Source organism: Tachyglossus aculeatus, unplaced genomic scaffold, assembly GCF_015852505.1.
Source record: "Tachyglossus aculeatus isolate mTacAcu1 unplaced genomic scaffold, mTacAcu1.pri scaffold_1_arrow_ctg1, whole genome shotgun sequence".
NCBI classification, from domain to species: domain Eukaryota; kingdom Metazoa; phylum Chordata; class Mammalia; order Monotremata; family Tachyglossidae; genus Tachyglossus; species Tachyglossus aculeatus.
The window spans coordinates 4,698,898-4,717,419 of NW_024044915.1; the positions used below are offsets into that span (position 1 = coordinate 4,698,898).

The 18,522-nt window shown below is 47.8% G+C and overlaps 1 protein-coding gene across 1 annotated transcript; it reads left to right on the forward strand.

Moving 5' to 3' along the window:
- Positions 1-11,435: 11,435 nt before the first annotated feature.
- Positions 11,436-16,582, forward strand: LOC119923495 (vomeronasal type-2 receptor 26-like). The gene is given in 6 exon segments (XM_038742870.1): positions 11,436-11,549; positions 12,208-12,261; positions 13,292-13,519; positions 14,943-15,066; positions 15,682-16,100; positions 16,103-16,582. Coding segments are annotated over 6 exon segments (1,419 nt in total).
- Positions 16,583-18,522: the final 1,940 nt, after the last annotated feature.

Consider the following 18,522-nt stretch of genomic DNA (forward strand, 5'->3'; position numbering starts at 1 on the left):
CAGGCTGTCCCATGGGGGGCTCACAGTCTTCATCCTCATTTTACAGATGAGGTAACTGAGGCATAGAGAAGTTAAGTACTTCATGCTGCTGCCCGGATTATCTTTGTCCAGAAACGATCTGGGCATATTACTCCCCTCCTCAATAATCTCCAGTGGCTACCAATCAATCTGCGCATCAGGCAGAAACTCCTCACCCTGGGCTTCAAGGCTGTCCATCACCTCGCCCCCTCCTACCTCACCTCTCTTCTCTCCATCTACAGCCCAGCCCGCACCCTCCACTCCTCCGCCGCTAATCTCCTCACCGTACCTCATTCTCGCCTGTCCCGCCATCGACCCCCGGCCCACGTCATCCCCCGGGCCTGGAATGCCCTCCCTCTGCCCATCCGCCAAGCTAGCTCTCTTCCTCCCTTCAAGGCCCTGCTGAGAGCTCACCTCCTCCAGGAGGCCTTCCCAGACTGAGCCCCTTCCTTCCTCACCCCCTCAACCCCCTCTCCATCCCCCCATCTTACATCCTTCCCTTCCCCACAGCACCTGTATATATGTATATATGTTTGTACATATTTATTACTCTATTTATTTATTTATTTATTTTACTTGTACATATCTATTCTATTTATTTTATTTTGTTAGTATGTTTGGTTTTTTTTTTTCTCTGTCTCCCCCTTTTAGACTGTGAGCCCAATTTTGGGTAGGGACTGTCTCTATATGTTGCCAATTTGTACTTCCCAAGCGCTTAGTACAGTGCTCTGCACATAGTAAGCACTCAACAAATATGATTGATTGATTGATTAAGTGACTTGCCCAAAGTCACACAGCTGATAAGCTGACAATATCGAGGTACAGTGAGAAGGTTAGCATTAGGGGAGTGAAGTGTGCAATCAGGGTTGAGTAGAAGAGTAGTGAGGTGAGGTAGAAAAGGGCAAGGTGATTAAGTGTGTTAAAGCCAATTGAAATTCTGTTCGTTGTAGAGGTGGATGGGCAACCACTGGAGACTTTTGAGGAGTGGGGAAATATGCGCTGAACTTTACTGTAGAAAAATGATCCAGACAGCAGAGTGAAGTATGGACTGGAGTGGAGAGAGACAGGAGACTGGGAGGTCAGAAGGAGAATGATGGAGTAATCAAGGTGGGATATGTGATTGTAATCACAATCCCAAGGGATATGTGGGATATGTGATGTAATCCAATCACGATATGTGATTGAATTAACATGGTAGCAGTTTAGATGGCGAGGAAAGGGCAAACTGACATGATTACTAATGGATTGAATATGTAGGTCAAATGAGAGAGAGGGGTTAAGGATAATGCCAAGGTTATGGGCCTGTGAGACAGGAATGTTGATGATATGATCTAGAGTGATGTGAAAGTCAGAGGAAGGACAAGGTGTTGGGGGAGAAAACAAGGAAGATAAGGGAGGAAGATAAGGGAAGATAAGGAGTTCTGTTTTAAGCCTGTTTAGTTTGAGGTGACAGGAGGACATCCAAGTAGAGATGGCCAAGTAGGCAAGTCATTTAACTTCTTTTCCTTAGCTGTAAAATGAGGATTGAGGGTCATGGATCATGCCTACCATCTGTACTGTACTCTCCCACGTGCTTAATAAAGTGCTTTGTCCAAATTAAGTGGTCAATATATAACACTGATGAATTGAAGATTAATTACTTATTCTCCCTGCCACTTAAGCTATGAACCCTCATGTGGGATTGTGGCTGTTTCTCACCTGATTTTCTTGTATCTACTCCAGTGCTTGCTACAGTACTTGGCATATAGTGTGCAATGAGTGAATACTAAAGTTTTGTTACTGTCAAGTGATTGAGAGGTGCACTATACACAACTCTTGGGAAGTACAGAATAATAAAATGTTGTCTGCTCCCACCTCTGGACTGTGCTAGTGGGCATGGATGATGTCTACCGACTGCATCATTCTCTCCTGAAGGCTCAGACAGTTCATTCATTTAATCATATTTGTTGAGTGCATACTGTTGCATTAAACGCTTGGAAGAGTACAATGCAATAATAAACAGACGCATTCCCTGCCTTCGACAAGCTTACAGTATAGAGTCAGGGAGACAGACATTAATATAAATGAATAAATTAAGGATATGAATATTAAGTGCTATGGGGCTGGGAAGGGGGAAGAACAAAAGGAACGAGTCAGAGTGACGAAGAAGGGAGTGTGAGAAGAGGAAAGGGGAGTATAGTCAGGGAAGGCCTCCTGTAGGAGAAGTGCCTTCAATAATGCTTTGAAGCTGGGGAGAGTAATAAATACCACTGAATGAATGAATGAATGAAAGAAAGTTCATGGAGGGTTAAAGAGCACTGTCCTCTACAAAGGCAGATACTCTCTTGGAGAGAATAATTTTTTAATGGTGTTTGTTAAGTGCTCACTATGTGCCAGGCACTGTACTAAATGCTAGGGTAGATATAAGCTAATCAAGTGGGACCCAGTCCGTGGTCCCACAAAGGGCTCACAATCTTAATCCCCATTTTACAGATGAGGTAACTGAGGGTCAGAGATGTGAAGTGACTTGTCCAAGCTCTCACAGCAGACATGTGGCAGAGCTGGGAAAAGAACCCAGATCCTTCTGACTCCCAGCCCCATGCTTTATTCACTAGATTATGCTGCTTCTCAAAAACATTGACACAGTATCCCTGTGGTCTCACCAAGTAATGGCTTTTACATTCTTACCCCATCAATTGGGGCTGACAAAGATCTCCCTGAATTTTGCCTCCCCTCTTCTAAGCCACGGGCAAGTGGGGACATTTTTCCCCACAGTAGTGAATCTCCCCAAACCATGAGCTATTGGTAGTTGGATCATGCTCCCCAAAATGCATTGTATTTTCCTCGCTGACACTGATGCTCACCTGTCACGTTTCTGGCCATAAGCTCAGCTGAACAAGGTTTCCCTGCAGGTTCTTCTCTGGGCCTAGCAGGACAAACCCTAGCAGTGTTTACTGCCAACACTAGACAGACCTCTCCCAGGCCACGACCTGTAGGACTGAGAATCAACATTAGGTGTTGCATTTGCAGACATGCGCTCTGGGACTGTGGGTTTCTGCCTTTTGGAGGACTTCTTAATGGCCCGGGGCCATTCTTGATAAAGAACTCCAGCCTCCTTCCCACATCTGACCTCGGGCTGCTGCCTCAGAAACCGACAGGTGAGCTTTACTGCTGCTCCCCAGAATGTGAGGCCCCAGAGCCCCCATCTAGATGTGAGCTCATTGTGGGTGGATAATACGTCTACCAGCTCTGTCCTCTCCCAAGTACCTAGTGCCATAACCTGCACACAGTAAGCTCTCAGAAAATATGATTGATTGATTGATTGAGTGGACCATCCAGAGGAGCTAATCTTCTGTGGACTATCGGACCTCCCAAAAGAGGAGTCTGCCTCTGGAGACCCCGATTGCTCCCAAGAACCCCTTATTGTGATAGAGCCGTGATAGGCTGTGATTGTCCCTGGAGTTTCAAGGAGAGGCAAATCTCCAACAGAAACTGCTATCTTCCTCACACCTTGAGTCCTAGAAACATTTGTGTGGGATTCAGGGCAGAATAGGTGGGTTGGGAATGGATCTTGAACCTGGAACCTCACAGCCAGGATGTCCCATTATACTGAAGGATTTGGGGCTAAGATGGTGAAGCCTGAAGGGTTCTTACACTGTATTTGAGTAAATTTATCATCCCCATGCAGTCCTATCTTGCTGGAAGGTGGAACATCTGATCCTTGGACATATCCTAGACTGTCGGGATGGGCTGGACCCACAGGGTCTTCTGCTGTGGTTACTGGGGGCAGGAGTGTGTGAGGCTTATGGCCAGCTTCCTCAGGGTCATTTTCTGTCCTTGTCACCACTCTCAGTCACCTGCCCGTTGTGAAGGCTGTCAACCCCAGAGTCGCTACAGGGACTGGCATTGTTATGCTGGGTGGGTAACAGAGCTCTGGGAGGGTCCCCTAGTTCCAGAATCATCCCCAAGCCCCCAAACCTATCCACCCTCTCAAACGTCTTGGGAAACCAAAAGGGAGGACAATTCCTAACTGTTTTTTTTTAACCTCTGATTATTTGTGAGAAAGTTTCAGGGATGCAGGTGCAGAGCTCCGGGCAAGAATAATCCCAAGGTCCCCTGAATGGCTGATTTCTCGTGTCCCAGGTTGGGCTCAAGATCCTAACAACAAGTTCAGGCAAACCTTCATGAAAAACCCCTTTCCCCTTGTCTTGGTTTGTCCTGAATGGAGCCTCTCCCATATCTTGCTGACAGGTTCCCTGTGGTGGAAGTGGAGACTGGAGTCCTGGTCCTTCTGCTAGAGGGAAAGAGTCAGACTCCTGACTCTTGTCCATCAAAGCAGGTCCTAGGCTCGACTCACCTCGATGCCTTCTCTGCTTACCCTGTTCCTGCTCCTCCAGCTTCCTCATTCCACCAAGGGGGAAGAGAAAACTCCCTGTTGCCTGAACAGGCAGTATCCAGCCACATACTACAGGGATGGGGACCTGGTCATCGCAGGGATGTTATCTATACAGACCATGACTGTTATTCAGAGGGGAATTTTCCAATTCATCAACAATAATAACAGGAAGAACTATATTGCCCAGTAAGTGCTTTTTTGGTCTTAGTGGTTATATTTAATTAATTTAATTAAATTGTGGTACTTGCTAAGCACTTAATATGCGTTAATGAATATGCTAAACACGAGTTAGACACAGTCCCTGTCTCCCATGTATCTCACAGTCTAAGTACGAGGGATGAGGATTTAATCTTAACAGACGAGGTAACTAAGGCATAAAGAAGCTAAGTGACCAGTCCAAAATCACACAGCAGTCATTTGGCAGAGCTGGGATTAAAACCAGCTCAGACTCCCAAGCTCAGGGCCCACTGATTCTTTTGTTTTCTCTGTTTATAGGCAAAAACTCCTCACTCTCGGTTTCAAGGCTCTCCACCACCTCACCCCCTCCTGCCTCACCTCCCTTCTCTCCTTCTACAGCCCAGCCCGCACCCTCTGCTCCTCTGCCACTAACCTCCTCTCTGTACCTTGTTCTCACCTGTCCCCCCATCGACCCCCGACCCCCATCCTTCCCCTGGCCTGGAATTCCCTCCCTCCACACATCCACCATGCTAGCTCTCTTCCTCCCTTCAAAGCCCTACTGAGAGCTCACCTCCTCCAGCTGGCCTTCCCAGACTGAGCCCTATTTTCCCTCTCCTCCTCCCCATCACCCCCACCCTACCTCCTTCCCCTCCCCACAGCACCTGTATATATACTTGTAGAGATTTATTACTCTATTTATTTTACTTGTATATATTTACTTTCCATTTTTTTGTTTATAATGTGCATATAGCTTTAATTTTATTTGTTCTGGCGATTTTGACCCTGTCTACATGTTTTGTTTTGTTGTCTGTCTCCCTCTTCTAGACTGTGAGCCCGTTGTTGGGTAGGGGCCGTCTCTATATGTTGCCAACTTGTACTTCCCAAGCGCTTAGTACAGTGCTCTGCACACAGTAAGTGCTCAATAAATATGATTGATTGATTGATTGACCAGGTCATGAGGGGCAAGGGATCAGGAAGGCAAGGGGACAGCGGATTTGAGGAGGGCATTAAACACTTGGAATAACTGGTGAAGGCAGTAAGCCTGGGTATCAGTAAGGATGGAGAAATTTGCTAGGCATTGGAGTGAACAGAGTTAAGACATGCCAGGATCATCTTTGTGCAGAAACGCTCTGGGCATGTTACTCCCCTCCTCAATTTTTCATTATGGGCAGGGAACATGTCTACCACCTCTGTTGTATCGTACACACCCAAGCACTTAGTACAGTGCTTGGCACACCAATAAGTGCTCAATGAGTACCACTGAAGGATTGACTGATTCATATTTTACTTTTTTGCCAGGATGTGTGAGACTGGTTCAGCTGATACACCAATGACTATGATTAAAACAAATCAATTTTCATTGGTCAAACTTTAGTTACAGTTTAACCAGATGCCCAGGAAGAATCTCTTGCATTAGGGCAGTGTTTCTCTTCTCTCTTATCTGCAAATGTATTTCATGGAATTGATTTCTAGGACTCGGTCTCAGAACCCAATCTTGTATATGCCCAAGGAATATGAATGAGGCTTCCGTGAATGTGTAAGTTTCAACCAAGCCCTCCACTTCTGCACTTCAGCAGGGCCTTCCTCTTTTAACCTCTAGACTAGAAGATCCTTGTTGACAAGAAATCTGTCTACCAAGTTTGTTGTAATGTACTCTCCTGAATGGTTAGGACTATGGTCTGCACACAGTAAGCTCTCAATACACACCACTGATTAACTGACTGATTTTGCTGCCCCCTGATCCGGTGAGGGAACATTACCTGCCACAGATGAGGCACCAGGTAATCCCTGTTTCCCTGAGATTCCAGGTCTGAGCAGGACAAGAGCAACTCCTGCAGCCCCTGTGCAACAACGTATAAGGTGTTGTGCACACTATAACTCAGGGCAGACATCATCAGGGAAAAATGGTGCACAGGTAGCAACTCCAAGGAAGCATTTTCCAAGCATTTTCTTCTACCCAGTTCAGGAAATGAAAAGGAACAGTGAAAGGCTGACTCCCAGAATTCTTGGGCATTTCTGTGGTCTAACTGTCTGTAAAAAATTCCTGAAACCGGGAACTTCCAAAATGCAAAAATGCACCATTAACTGGACCATCCCCCAAGGCAGAGAGGAGATCCTGGGGGCCACCTGATAGAGAGATGGAAATTGGATCTTGTCACTCAGGACTGGATCGAATGGGGGCCATAGGTGATCTTGGTAGAGAACAACAGAACTCATTGGGATGGGTGAGAACATTGGCCAATCCTTCAAAAGTACTTACTTTGCTCCTTCTTTGGGAAGAGCACTGATCTTATCATTTAGAAAAAGATAAAATAGACAAAAAACACAATACCTAGCCTCAAAGTGATTTTCATCAATCAGTCATGTTTATTGAGCAATTACTGCCTGCAGATCACTGTACTCAGTTCCTGGGACAGTGCAATACAACAGGGCTGGTAAACATGTTCCGTACCCACAGTGGGCTATCAGACTTGAGGGAGAGATGGACCTTAGAGTATATTATGGACATGTACATATGTGTTTTGGGGATGAGGAGGTGGGGTCAATAATAGGTGCAGAGCCAACCAGAAAGGCTAGAGAGTAGGGGAAGTGAGGGACTGATCAGGAAATCTTTCTTGTAAGAGTCATGACTTTAGTAGGGTTATGTGGACAGGGAAAGAGATCATCTATCGGTTATGAAGGGGGAGAGAGTTATGGGCCAGACGTTGGACATGGACCAGAGGCCAGCAGCAAATAGATGAGATCAATTAATTAGGTTGGCTTTAGGGGATCGGCAGATATGGGCTGGTTTGTAGTAGGAAATCAGCAGGGAAGTGGTGACAGTAAGTGTAGACAACTCATTCATGGAGTTTGAAAGGGAATGTTAGGACGAAGATAAAGCTATGACCAGAGGGAGCTGGAGGGTCAAGGGAGGGTTATTTTCAGTAGAGGGAAAACATGAGCATGTTTTAAAGCAGTGGGGATGAAGCCATTGGATAGTTAACAGATGAAGGTGGTGGTCAGCAAGGAAAAAGGGAAGGGGCAAGTGTTTCGATAAGGTCCAAAGGAAAAGAGTCTGAGGAACAGGTACAAGGAGTAGATTTTGAGAGGAAGCAGGCGATCACTTCTTGGGACACTTGAGGGAAAGATGGGAGATTCAAGAAAGGAACAGGGGAGGGAGGGACCGGACAGGACCAGGGGAGATTTTAGGGAGATCGTGCTTGATGACTTCAATTTTATCCATTAACTACATAGCCAGGTGAGGGAATAAAGATCACTGGATTTGAGGAGGGACTTAAATGTCTGAAACACCTGGCAAAGGCAATGGGCATGGGAGTCAAAAAGCATTAATTAGTACTGCTGCCGGTCAGGGGAGAGGGCAAGTTAGAGCAGGAAAAGAATTTACTTACCTCTTTAGGAGCTGATTTAGGAGCCTTCCTAGAAAGTGATGAGCTGCCTGACAAGTCTGGTTTGCCATTTGCATGGAACATAAGGCACAGATCTGGGGAAATGGTGTGGAGGAAAATCCAGCAACATGCAATAACAGGTGTGATGAGAGAGATGAAAGAGACCAAAGAAGCAAAGCTTATGCCAGGAATGAGGGTCTTGGTGACAGGAAAGGGAATGGTGTTATCGGTCCTGAGAGGAAACCTAGGCAGAGGAATGGATAAGGGAGGGGAAATGTAGAGTTCAGTTCTACTCCTATAAAAGTGAGACTTCAGGGAGACACCCCTGCACAGATCCCTGGGAGTCAAGTGGCAATGTCAGATTAAGAGGATGTGGGAATTTAATATTATGAGACATATTGGAGAGTTACTGTGTGGCCTGGGTAGCTGAAACCATGGGAGTGGATGAATTCCCCATAAGTAGCGAGTGCAAAGTGAGAAGAAAAGCACAGAAATAACAGAGTTTTGAATGATATCCACATGTGTGTCCCTTGTCCCTGGCTCCTGTATCCTCCCCTGACTCCATGCCCCACACGTATCTTTCCTTTTAACATTTCTTTTTACCCCTCTAAAAGGGAAAATTGCAGAATGGACAGGAAGTGCACTAGGGGCCAGCAAAAAACAACAATGGAAATGAGTGTGACAGAAATTCACTTGAACGTTTTTATCCCCTTCAAAATGAATCCACAGGACCCGGCTTGTCCTTGAAGCACACACAGCACTAGGTTGGATCTTAAAAACTGCTCCTTCCTAGGAATATCCCTTCTCAACAGGTAGTGGGGATTGAAAAAAATGAAGGGAAACTCTTTTGCCCAAGACAAGTCTTCAGTCTGGTCATTCCTTATTTACACAAGGATGCCACCAGACTGGTTGAATAGTCTCCTACCTGTGAGCTTGTAGAGTCCCAGGATGGTAGCCATGCTGATGGACAGGGTAGACGTGGCTCCTCCGATGACAGCCACAGACTTTTCCTGTCTCCCACAACTGTAGTTAGGGATCATCTGCTGTCCTCCCGACAGCCATATCAAGGCACCCTCTATGGCTCTATCAGCATGGTGGTAGTTTTCGTGGATGTGGAACCCCAGAGACACATTGGATAAAAGGACAGGACCTTGTTGATCTCCTCCACAGCAAACAGCAGGGACAGGAAGTGCTGGAAGTCTTTGTAAACCCAACTGAAATGAGGCAGAAGTGTTCTCCCCCAGGGTCCACCCTGAACCCCCACCCTGCATTCTAGGGGACATGCAGGTGAGGAGCATCCCGCCTTCCCGCTCACCCTCTCATTCTGGGCAGGAGGCTGTTCAGCATGGTGGCTTTCCAGGGCTGCGGGAAGGCATGGCGGAAGCTTCCCCAGGACTGGCCTCTTGTCCCCTCGGAGTGTGCTGGGACAGGGCCCAGCCCTCCCGCCCTCAGGGGCCTCGGGTTGGGGGGAAAGGGGAAGACAGGCCTTGGGGGTGGGGTCACCATTCTGGCCTCCCTCCCCTCCCTGCAGCTCCACCTCCTCTCTGGGCTCCCCTTGCCAAGGGGGCTGGGGGATTGTAATTATCTCCTCCCTCCTCTTCTCCCCATCATCTCCCCTCCCTCCCTCTGCCCTTCCCCCTTCCCCTCCCCACAGCACTTGTGCATATTTGCACATATTTATTACACTATTTATTTTATTTATACATATTTACTACTCTATTCATTTTATTAATGATGTGACTATAGCTATTCTGACGGTATTGACGCCTGTCTACTTGTTCTGCTTTGTTGTCTGTCTCCCCCTTATAGACTGTGAGCCCGTCGTTGGGTAGGGACTGTCTCTACAAGTTGCCGATTCATACTTCCGATTTGTACTTCCCAAGCATTAGTACAGCGTTCTGTACAGAGTAAGTGCTCAATAAATATGATTGAATGAATGAATGAATGAATGTACTACCGAGAGAACAGATCAGGTACAAAGTCCAGTGGCAGCAAGCATCATCCAGCCCAGGGCCTTGAATCACCTGCACCAGCCACCTTGCAACCCCTCCTGCATCACCCGTTCCAAGTCTTCCCTGGCCCTAGGCCACAGCTCTAATGGATACGAGGTGAGGGAGGGAGTGGAAGGAGTAGAGGGAAATGTTTCTCCTTCAAACCTGTGAGGATGATCTAAGGGACAAGAACTGAAGGGAGAGAAGGAAGGACAGAGAGTCCAGTCTGTGCAGTGATGCTGAGGGTTAAGAATGCAGACTTTGATCTGTCTCAGGAAGGATGTCAGAAACTGTGTGCAGAGGACTGTACTAAGCGCTTGGGAAGTACAAGTTGGCAACATATAGAGACGGTCCCTACCCAACAAAGGGCTCACAGTCTAGAAGAGGGAGACAGACAACAAAACAAAACATGTAGACAGGGTCAAAAGCATCAGAACAAATAGAATTAAAGCTATATGCACATCACAAACAAAAAAATGGAAAGTAAATATATACAAGTAAAATAAATAGAGTAATAAATCTGGACCTGGGTCGGGCTGGTGGCGTCAGATGATATGAGAGGAGACAGATTCCTCTCAGATGTGACCAGGGAGATGGTCAGAAATGGTGTCTGTTCAGCATTTACTGAGAAGATCCCCAGTGAGAATTTCAAAATTTATTTAGCCTGGAAAGTCCACTAGAGTAACGGCTACATCAGCCAAAGTGATGGCTGCCTTTGGGGATACAGAGTCCCTAAGACCTCTGAGATATGTGATAGAGATATCTGGACTATCCAAGATGGTTTTGATCATAATCTTTCAATGGGACTTAACTTTGAACATTGGGAAAGTAGCAAATAACTACAACTTTCATGGAACTTTCACTATGGCAAACACTGTTAAAGAAGTTCCCGGTTTCAGGAATTGCCCCGGGGGATTGTCCAATTAATGGTACATTTTGGCTGGACCTGGGTTGGGCTGGTGGTGTCAGATGATATGAGAGGAGAGAGATTCCTCTCAGACCTGACTGGGGAGGTGGTCAGAAATGGTGTCTGTGCAGCATTTACCGAGAAGATCTCCAGTGAGAAGTTCCTCAATTATTCAGTCTGGGAAGTGTACTACAGGGTGATGGCTACATCAGCCACAGTGATGGCTGCCTATGGGGATGCAGAGTCACTAAGCCTTCTGAAATATGTGATAGAGAGTTTTGGGCTGTTCAAGATGGTTTTGATCACCACCTTTCACTGGGACTTTACTTTGAGCATTGGTAAACAGATAACTACAACTTTCATGGAACTTTCACTATGGCAAACCTTCTTAAAGAAGTTCCCAGTTTCAGAGATTTTTTACAGACAGTTAGACCAGAAACATACCCAGAATTCATTGTCTTGAAGGAATTCTGGGAGTCTGCCTTTTACTGTTCCTTTTTATTTCCTGAACTGGGTGGAAGAAAATGCTCAGAAAATGCTTCCTTGGAGTTGATGCCTGTGTGCACCATTTTTCCCTGACAATGTCTGCCCTGAGTTACAGTGTGTACAATGCCGTGTATGCTGTTGTGCAGGGGCTTCAGGAGTTTCTCCTTTCCTGCTCAGACCTGGAATATCGGGGAAGCAGTGACTGTCTGGTGCCTCATCTGTGGCAGATAATGTTCCCCCACTGGACCAGGGGCAGCAAAATCAGTCAGTTAACCAGTGGCATGTATTGAGAGCTTACTGTGTGCAGACCATAGTCCTAACCATTCAAGAGAGTACATTACAGCAGAGTTGGTAGACAGATTTCTTGTCCACAAGGAGCTGTAAGTCTAGAGGTTAAAAGAGAAAGGCCCTGCTGAAGTGCAGTAGTGGAGGACCTGGTCGAAACGTACAACTTCAGAGAAGCCTCATCTGTTATCCTCTGGTCTATACAGGACTTGGTTCAGAGACCGAGTCCTAGAAATCAATTCACTGAAATACAGTTGGAATTAAGAGAGAGGAGGAACACTGCCCTAATGAAAGAGGTCCTTCCTAGGCATCTGGTCAAACTGTAACTAAAATTTGGCCTATAAAAATTGGTTTGTTTTAATCATGGTCATTGGTGTATCAGCTGCCCCAGCCACACACATCCTGGAAAAAAAAGGAAGATATAAATCAATCATTCCTTCAGTGGTATTTATTGAGTGCTTATTGTGTGCCAAGCATTGTACTAAGTGCTTGTGACTGGACCAAACAGCAGAGGTGTATGGTGTATGCCCATGATGAAGAATGTGTAATTCACAAATATTTTTGATCCCAATGCTTATTTAGGTTGTGGTTCATCGACTTCAGGGAAAAGAGAACACGGTGCTAGGCACTGCAAACGTTAAACTTAACAACATGACAAGGGACAGCATTTTTGGACGGTACTGTGCTCCCCAGATCAGACCATCAGTGCTGCCTTCTTCAAGCTTGAAGGACAATTTACATCAATTGGAACAACCAACGTCATCCCACTGGGGGTAGCGGGGTTGGGAGGTGGTCACAGAGTGCAGCTTCATGGGTCACCATCCTCATCATCGCGATCATCGCCACTTGCCCTCCTCCCTACTGTTCACAGCTCCCCACTCCTGATCTCCACAAACTAACTGCTGAATGAAAGAGGTCGGCAGTGTCGCTGGTCCTAGGACGAGGCTTCCCCTCACTGTTAGGCAGACATAACACTCCCTTCCCTCCTCCTTGCCAATGTAAGGATGAAATGGAAAATATTCCCATGAGGAGGTCTGTCGTCCCTGGGTTCCCTTCCTTGTCCTCCATTTCATGCCAGGAAATAGAAAGAGAGAGAGAAAGAGAGAGCAGGAGAGAGGGAGACTTCCTCGATTCCTGGGCTGGGTAACTGAGGTCGGGGGAGGATGGGGTATCTGGAGAAGCAGGGCAGTCAGCAGGGCCAAAGGTGGGGAGGAAGAAATCCCCTCCCTGTGGGATATTGCTCCCAGACTCCTTGTCTCCCCTGTTGCCTCCCTGTGGCAGCTTTCCTGGGAAGTCACGATGATAATAATACTGGTGATGGTATTTACTAAGTGTTTACTAGTGCCAGTACTGTTTTAAACATTGGGGTAGATAAGAGATAATCAAGTCAGACTCAGACCTTGTCCCACATGGGGCCCACAGTTCAATGGGAAGGAAGAAAGGTATTGAATCCTCATTTTACAGATGAGGAAATTGAGGACCAGGGAAGTTAAGCCACTTGGAGAAGTAGCATGGTGTAGTGGATAGAGCATGGACCTGGGAGTCAGAAGGTGATGGGTTTCAATTGTGACTCAAAAAAACAAATTGACCCCCACAAAACCCACTGCAGCTGATCTCACCTCCCATGGGGTCAGGAGTCTCTAGAATTTCCTTTTATACATTTCAGCTCCATGTGTTTCTGAGAAAGGGTCAGTTTGACAATCCTGCTGGGGAACTGGTGATTCTGGACGAGAATCGCAGATCTGCTGAAAATTATGACATTCTGAACTTTGTGATTTTTCCCAATGGAAATGGTGAGTTGGTGAAAGTTGGGGAGGTGGACCCCCAGGCACACTCAGACCAAGATGTCGTTGTCAATAAGGCAACGATCATATGGCCTGGGGGAGGCTCTCAGGTAAGCAGCCAATGGGAGTACCCTGATGCCCTGAAGTGGTAGTCCCAAGCTTCTAGTAGTGATTGTATTGATGAAGCAGTTACTGTGAGCACAGCACTGCAAGTAGACTGTAGGCTGTAAGCTCGTTGTGGTCAGGGAATATGTCTGTTCATTGTTATACTGTACTCTTCCAAGTGCTCAGTTTACAGTTCTACACACAGTAAGTGCTCAATAAATTCAAAGGAATGAATGAATGAATGAATTCCTAGTACTGGGAAAAAACACTTAGGTGGCAATGAGACACTAACTTTGGTCCTCAAGAGGTGCATGATCTGAGACTGTGAGGTGTTGAGGGAACTGTAGACAGAAACATCTGGGGGCAATTAAGCACTAAAACGAGGACCAAAGTAGGGGTGGCTATCGATTCTCCCAATCCCTGGGTGAAGGGGTTGAATTATGAGCCAAGGTGGTGCTGCTTCCTCCTCTATCTGTCATATAATGCCAGCCTAATGTCTTCCCCCCAGACTGATCCCTGCCCCCAGTGCCAGGGGGTCTTGGGAATGCAGTGACACAGTCCAGCAAAGGGGATGCTGATGGAGCTCGGGTGCAGTTTAAATCCCTGCTGCCTGGCATGGATAGATCATGGTAGGAGGTGGGGCTCGGGTATCCCAGAGGTGCTGTGACAGTTACCAGTGTCTCTGCTCGGCCGTCTCTTGGGCGAGCTCAGTAGGGACTGTTTCATTCTGTGTGGGGTTCATATGGAGAGAGCCCTGACCTGACATGGCTCCCCTCTGATCACCTGCTTGGGTTGGATCTAGCCACAGGGTCACCTCGGGAATGTGATCCCCACATTGTTAGAGTGAGATCACGTATTGGTGGTCATGGCAAGATAGTTTGGCAAACTGGGGATCTCAGAGTGTGGGAAGGGTTGTGGACACAGTGGGAGGCAGAGAGCTATTTCCTCAGGGAGAACTCTGGGAGTGCAAGGTCAGCCCCAAGACAGGCCACAGAAAAATGAAAATGCTTTAGCATTCATCTATTCAGAACCTTGCACCTTCCCGGCACAGTTTCTCAGGCACATCTTTCTAGATGCAGTTAGAAATTCAAGGTTTCAGAGTTGAAGACACCTCCCTGCTGTCTGCAAGAGTGGGAGAAGGAAGGGGTGCCTGAACATCATTCTTGACCCTGGGGTCGGCTCAAGTGGACCCACCACAGATCAGAAGTGGAACCTGGTCCCCCGACCCCTTGAAGCCCCTGACTCTGAGCAGGGAGAAGGAAAAGGGGGGAGGTGAAGGGGGGGTACTTGTAACCCAGCCCTTGGTGGGGATCAGACCTGTATGGGAGATGGTTTGGGAAGCCTCTGGGTGGGAGGCTGCAGGATCGACCAGGTAGGTTTAGAACTCTGGATCTCCACCCTCACTGCTCGAAATTCTCGAAAATTCAGGCTCCACATTTGCAGTGCAGCAGGAGCTGTGGACCAGGATTCAGAAAATGCACCCAGCAAGGGGAGGCCGTCTGCCGTTATTTTTGTGTCCAGCGTCCAGAGGGGGAGATTTCCAAACAGACAGGTAGATGTGTGCCGTGACCCAGATCCTCACATGACCCAGAGTCTGTGGTGACAGATGAAGGGCATGGGGAGACAGAGGCAGCCAATGGGAAATCCCAAGGGGCAGGCCAGAGATGAACACGCCTGATCGCAGACATGGCTGTTCAGGAGTTTTTACTCAGCAGCTCCCTTGCCCATGGACTGGGGTGACTGCAGGGTGAGGCCAAGGGACAGAAAACACAGTCTCTGCACTGGGCGGGGGTACTTGGGAGAGAGTGTTGGACCAGATGGGTCAGGTTTGATGAAGAGGCAAAAGTCCCAGCCTGGGCTGTGATGCTGACCTAGGTGGAGGGAAAAGTGTGCCTTAGGGGGAGGTGAGACTCTGCTCCCTCCTCTTTTCCTCCATCTTTTTAGGCACTCGATATTCACCCCACCCTCAGCCCCACAGCACTTACGTTCATATCCATCATTTGTTAATTTATTTATATTACAGTCTGTTTCCCTTTTTATACTGTGAACTCCTTCTGGGCAAGGAACGTTTCTACCCAAGCTGTTGCACTGTACAGCATTCTGCACATAATAAATGCTGATTGACTGACTGATTGATTGATTGAATGAATGATTCTTTCTTTTTCAGACATGGAACAGTGTGTGGAGTGTCCTGAAGATCAGTATTCAAACACTGTGAGAGATGGCTGCCTTGGCAAAGTGGTGACTTTCCTGTCCCCCAAAGAACCGTTGGGACTGATCCTGGTCTGCATGTCTCTCTCCTTCTCTCTCCTCACAGCCCTTGTTTTAGGGGTCTTTATTAAGAACCGAGACACCTCCATAGTCCGAGCCAATAACCTCAATCTCAGCTACACCCTCCTCATCTCCCTCAAACTTTGCTTCCTCTGTGCCCTGACTTTCATCGGCCAACCCACCACAGCCTCCTGCCTCCTCCACCAAACAGCTTTTGGCGTCATGTTCACCGTGGCCGTCTCCTCCATTTTGGCCAAGACCATCACCGTGGTTATGGCTTTCAGGGCCACGAGTGTGGGGAGCAGGGTCAGAAGGTGAGTGGGGTCCAGAGTCTCCTTCTCTTCTCAATAGTTCTGTCCTGCTTTCTGGTCCAGGTGACCATCTGTGTGATCTGGCTGGGCACCGCTCCCCCTTTCCCAGAGGTGAACACACGCTCTGAGCCCAGACTCATTATCATTGAGTGTAACGAGGGCTCCGTGATTGCCTTCTACTGTGTCCTGGGCTACCTGGGCGTTCTGGCCCTGGTGAGCTTCACTGTGGCTTTCCTGGCCAGGAGGCTCCCCGACAGCTTCAATGAGGTCAAGTTCAACATGTTTGGCATGCTGGTGCTCTGCAGCGTCTGGGCCTCCTTCCTCCCCGCATACCAGGGCACCAAGGGGAAGGCCACAGTGGCCACAGAGATCTTCTCCATCCTGTCCTTCAGCGCTGGGCTTCTTGTCTGCACCTTTGTCCCTAAGTGCTACATCATCCTGCTGCAGCCTGACAGGAACACCCGGGAATGGTTGAAGAAGAAATGATCCCTGGGACCTTAGGTCAGGGCTGTTGTTTTATTGCTTAACACTTTTCTCAACCCCAGTTTTCCTACAACAGCAGGACTAAAGGAGAGAGAGATCCTGCCAGGGACATTCAGAAGGGATTCACTGGCCAACCCAAATCAGAGGTCAGGCCTGGGTACTCACTTCAATGGATCACTGAAGTGTTTGTCCCATGGCCTACTGGACTCTTCTCACCTCCAGGTGGGACTCCCACAGAGACTGTTGCCATCACCTGCTGGTTGTGCGGGACAACCAGCCACAACCAGCCACTCCGGGCTGGGCCTGAATGATTCCTAGTGCAGGGGAATGGCTGCTCTAGACACAGGACTCCAAGGGCATTGGGCAATTCCCCTTGCAGGGCAGGGTCCAGTGGGTATGGTGGAGAAACACATGGAAGTTCCTGCTGAGAGCTGGGGGGAGAGGCACTGCCTAGCTTGGAGTCTAATGGAGAAGTGAAACAGGAACTGGGGACAAAACCTGTCCACCACATTCCCTTCCCGGGTAATTGGGACAGAAATAGGGGAACAGAACCAGCTCTCCATGTCCCCCTCCCTGAAGGTGGACTCCGAAAAAACTGCACTTTTCCTCAGCTTGGCCTCTGGTTTCAGGGCCTATGGGGAGGAGGGGTTGAGGCTCCCTCTCCTCCCCTGCCTCTGGCTCAGGGGCACTGAGGAGCTCCACTCTTTCCCCAGCTGGAGTCCTGGGAGACAGGATCAGAGTCTTTACCAGGCAGCCTGGACTCATGCGTAAGGACAGACCCCAGTCTCCCTACAGAAGTTTGCTTGGCTCCATTTGATTCTGGTAGTTGCCCTCAATTCCCTGGATTGTGTCCTTTCCTGTGACTCCCCCTTTTCCCAGAGGCCTCAGGCATGATCCAAAATTGCCTCCGAAGCAATTGACGGTACGGCCCTTTGCCACTAAAAAGGGGGTTTTGGACTCAGAGGTGCAGCCCGGTGGGTTCTATGAGAAGTAGACCAGTGGGGTGGAGTTCGCTCAAACCTGGGGCAGCAGATGGGGGAGGGAACGATGGGGATCAACGTCTCAGAATAGGAAGGTAGAGACCCTTCCCAGTGGGACAGAACTCTCAGGAAGAGTTCAACCCTCATTTCCCTTTCCTATTCACCCTACTTTCTGCATCAGCTATTCACTTAGGTCTGCACTCCTTGAGCCCTTAGATATTCACCTCACCCAAAGCCATATCCTTACCCTCTGTTACCTCCACCATGTGTAATGTATTTTATTGTTTGTCTCCCCTTCTACACCGTAAACTCCTTGTGATCAGGGATCAGATCTAACAATTCTATTCTATTTGTAATCTCCCACGGTTTTAGTGCAGGCCTCTGTAAACCATAAGTGCTCAATAAATACCATGGATTGTTGGAATTATTGACTGATTCATCAGGGTTAAAGTATTTCTTTTTTTAAACCCTTGTAGTGCCACCTCCCCCATCTCTTGTTCCCAGTAATCTGGGCTCCTTCTTCACTGAGAAAATTAAAACCACCAGGTGTGATCTCCCTAAAATCTTTCCTGCTCCTCTCCATTCCCCCCTTCCTTCTGCCCCTTCTTCAACACTCCCATCTTTTCCAGCAGTATCTCAAGAAGAGGTCTCCTGCCTTCTCTCAAATTCCACACCCTCCAGCTACACATCAGACTCCATCCCTTCGCAATTATCAAAGCACTTATCTGGGAGTCAGACAAGCTGGCTTCTAATCCCAGCTCCACCATTTATCTGCTATATGGCCTTAGACAATTCACTTAACTTCTCTGTGTCTCGGTTTCCTCTTCTATAAAATGAGGATTAATTCATTCATGCAGAGCACTGTACAAAGCCCTTGGGAAGTATTATTCAGCACCATTAAAGAGATAATCCCTGCCCACAGTGGGCTCACAGTCTAGAAGGGGGGGAGACAGATATCAAAAC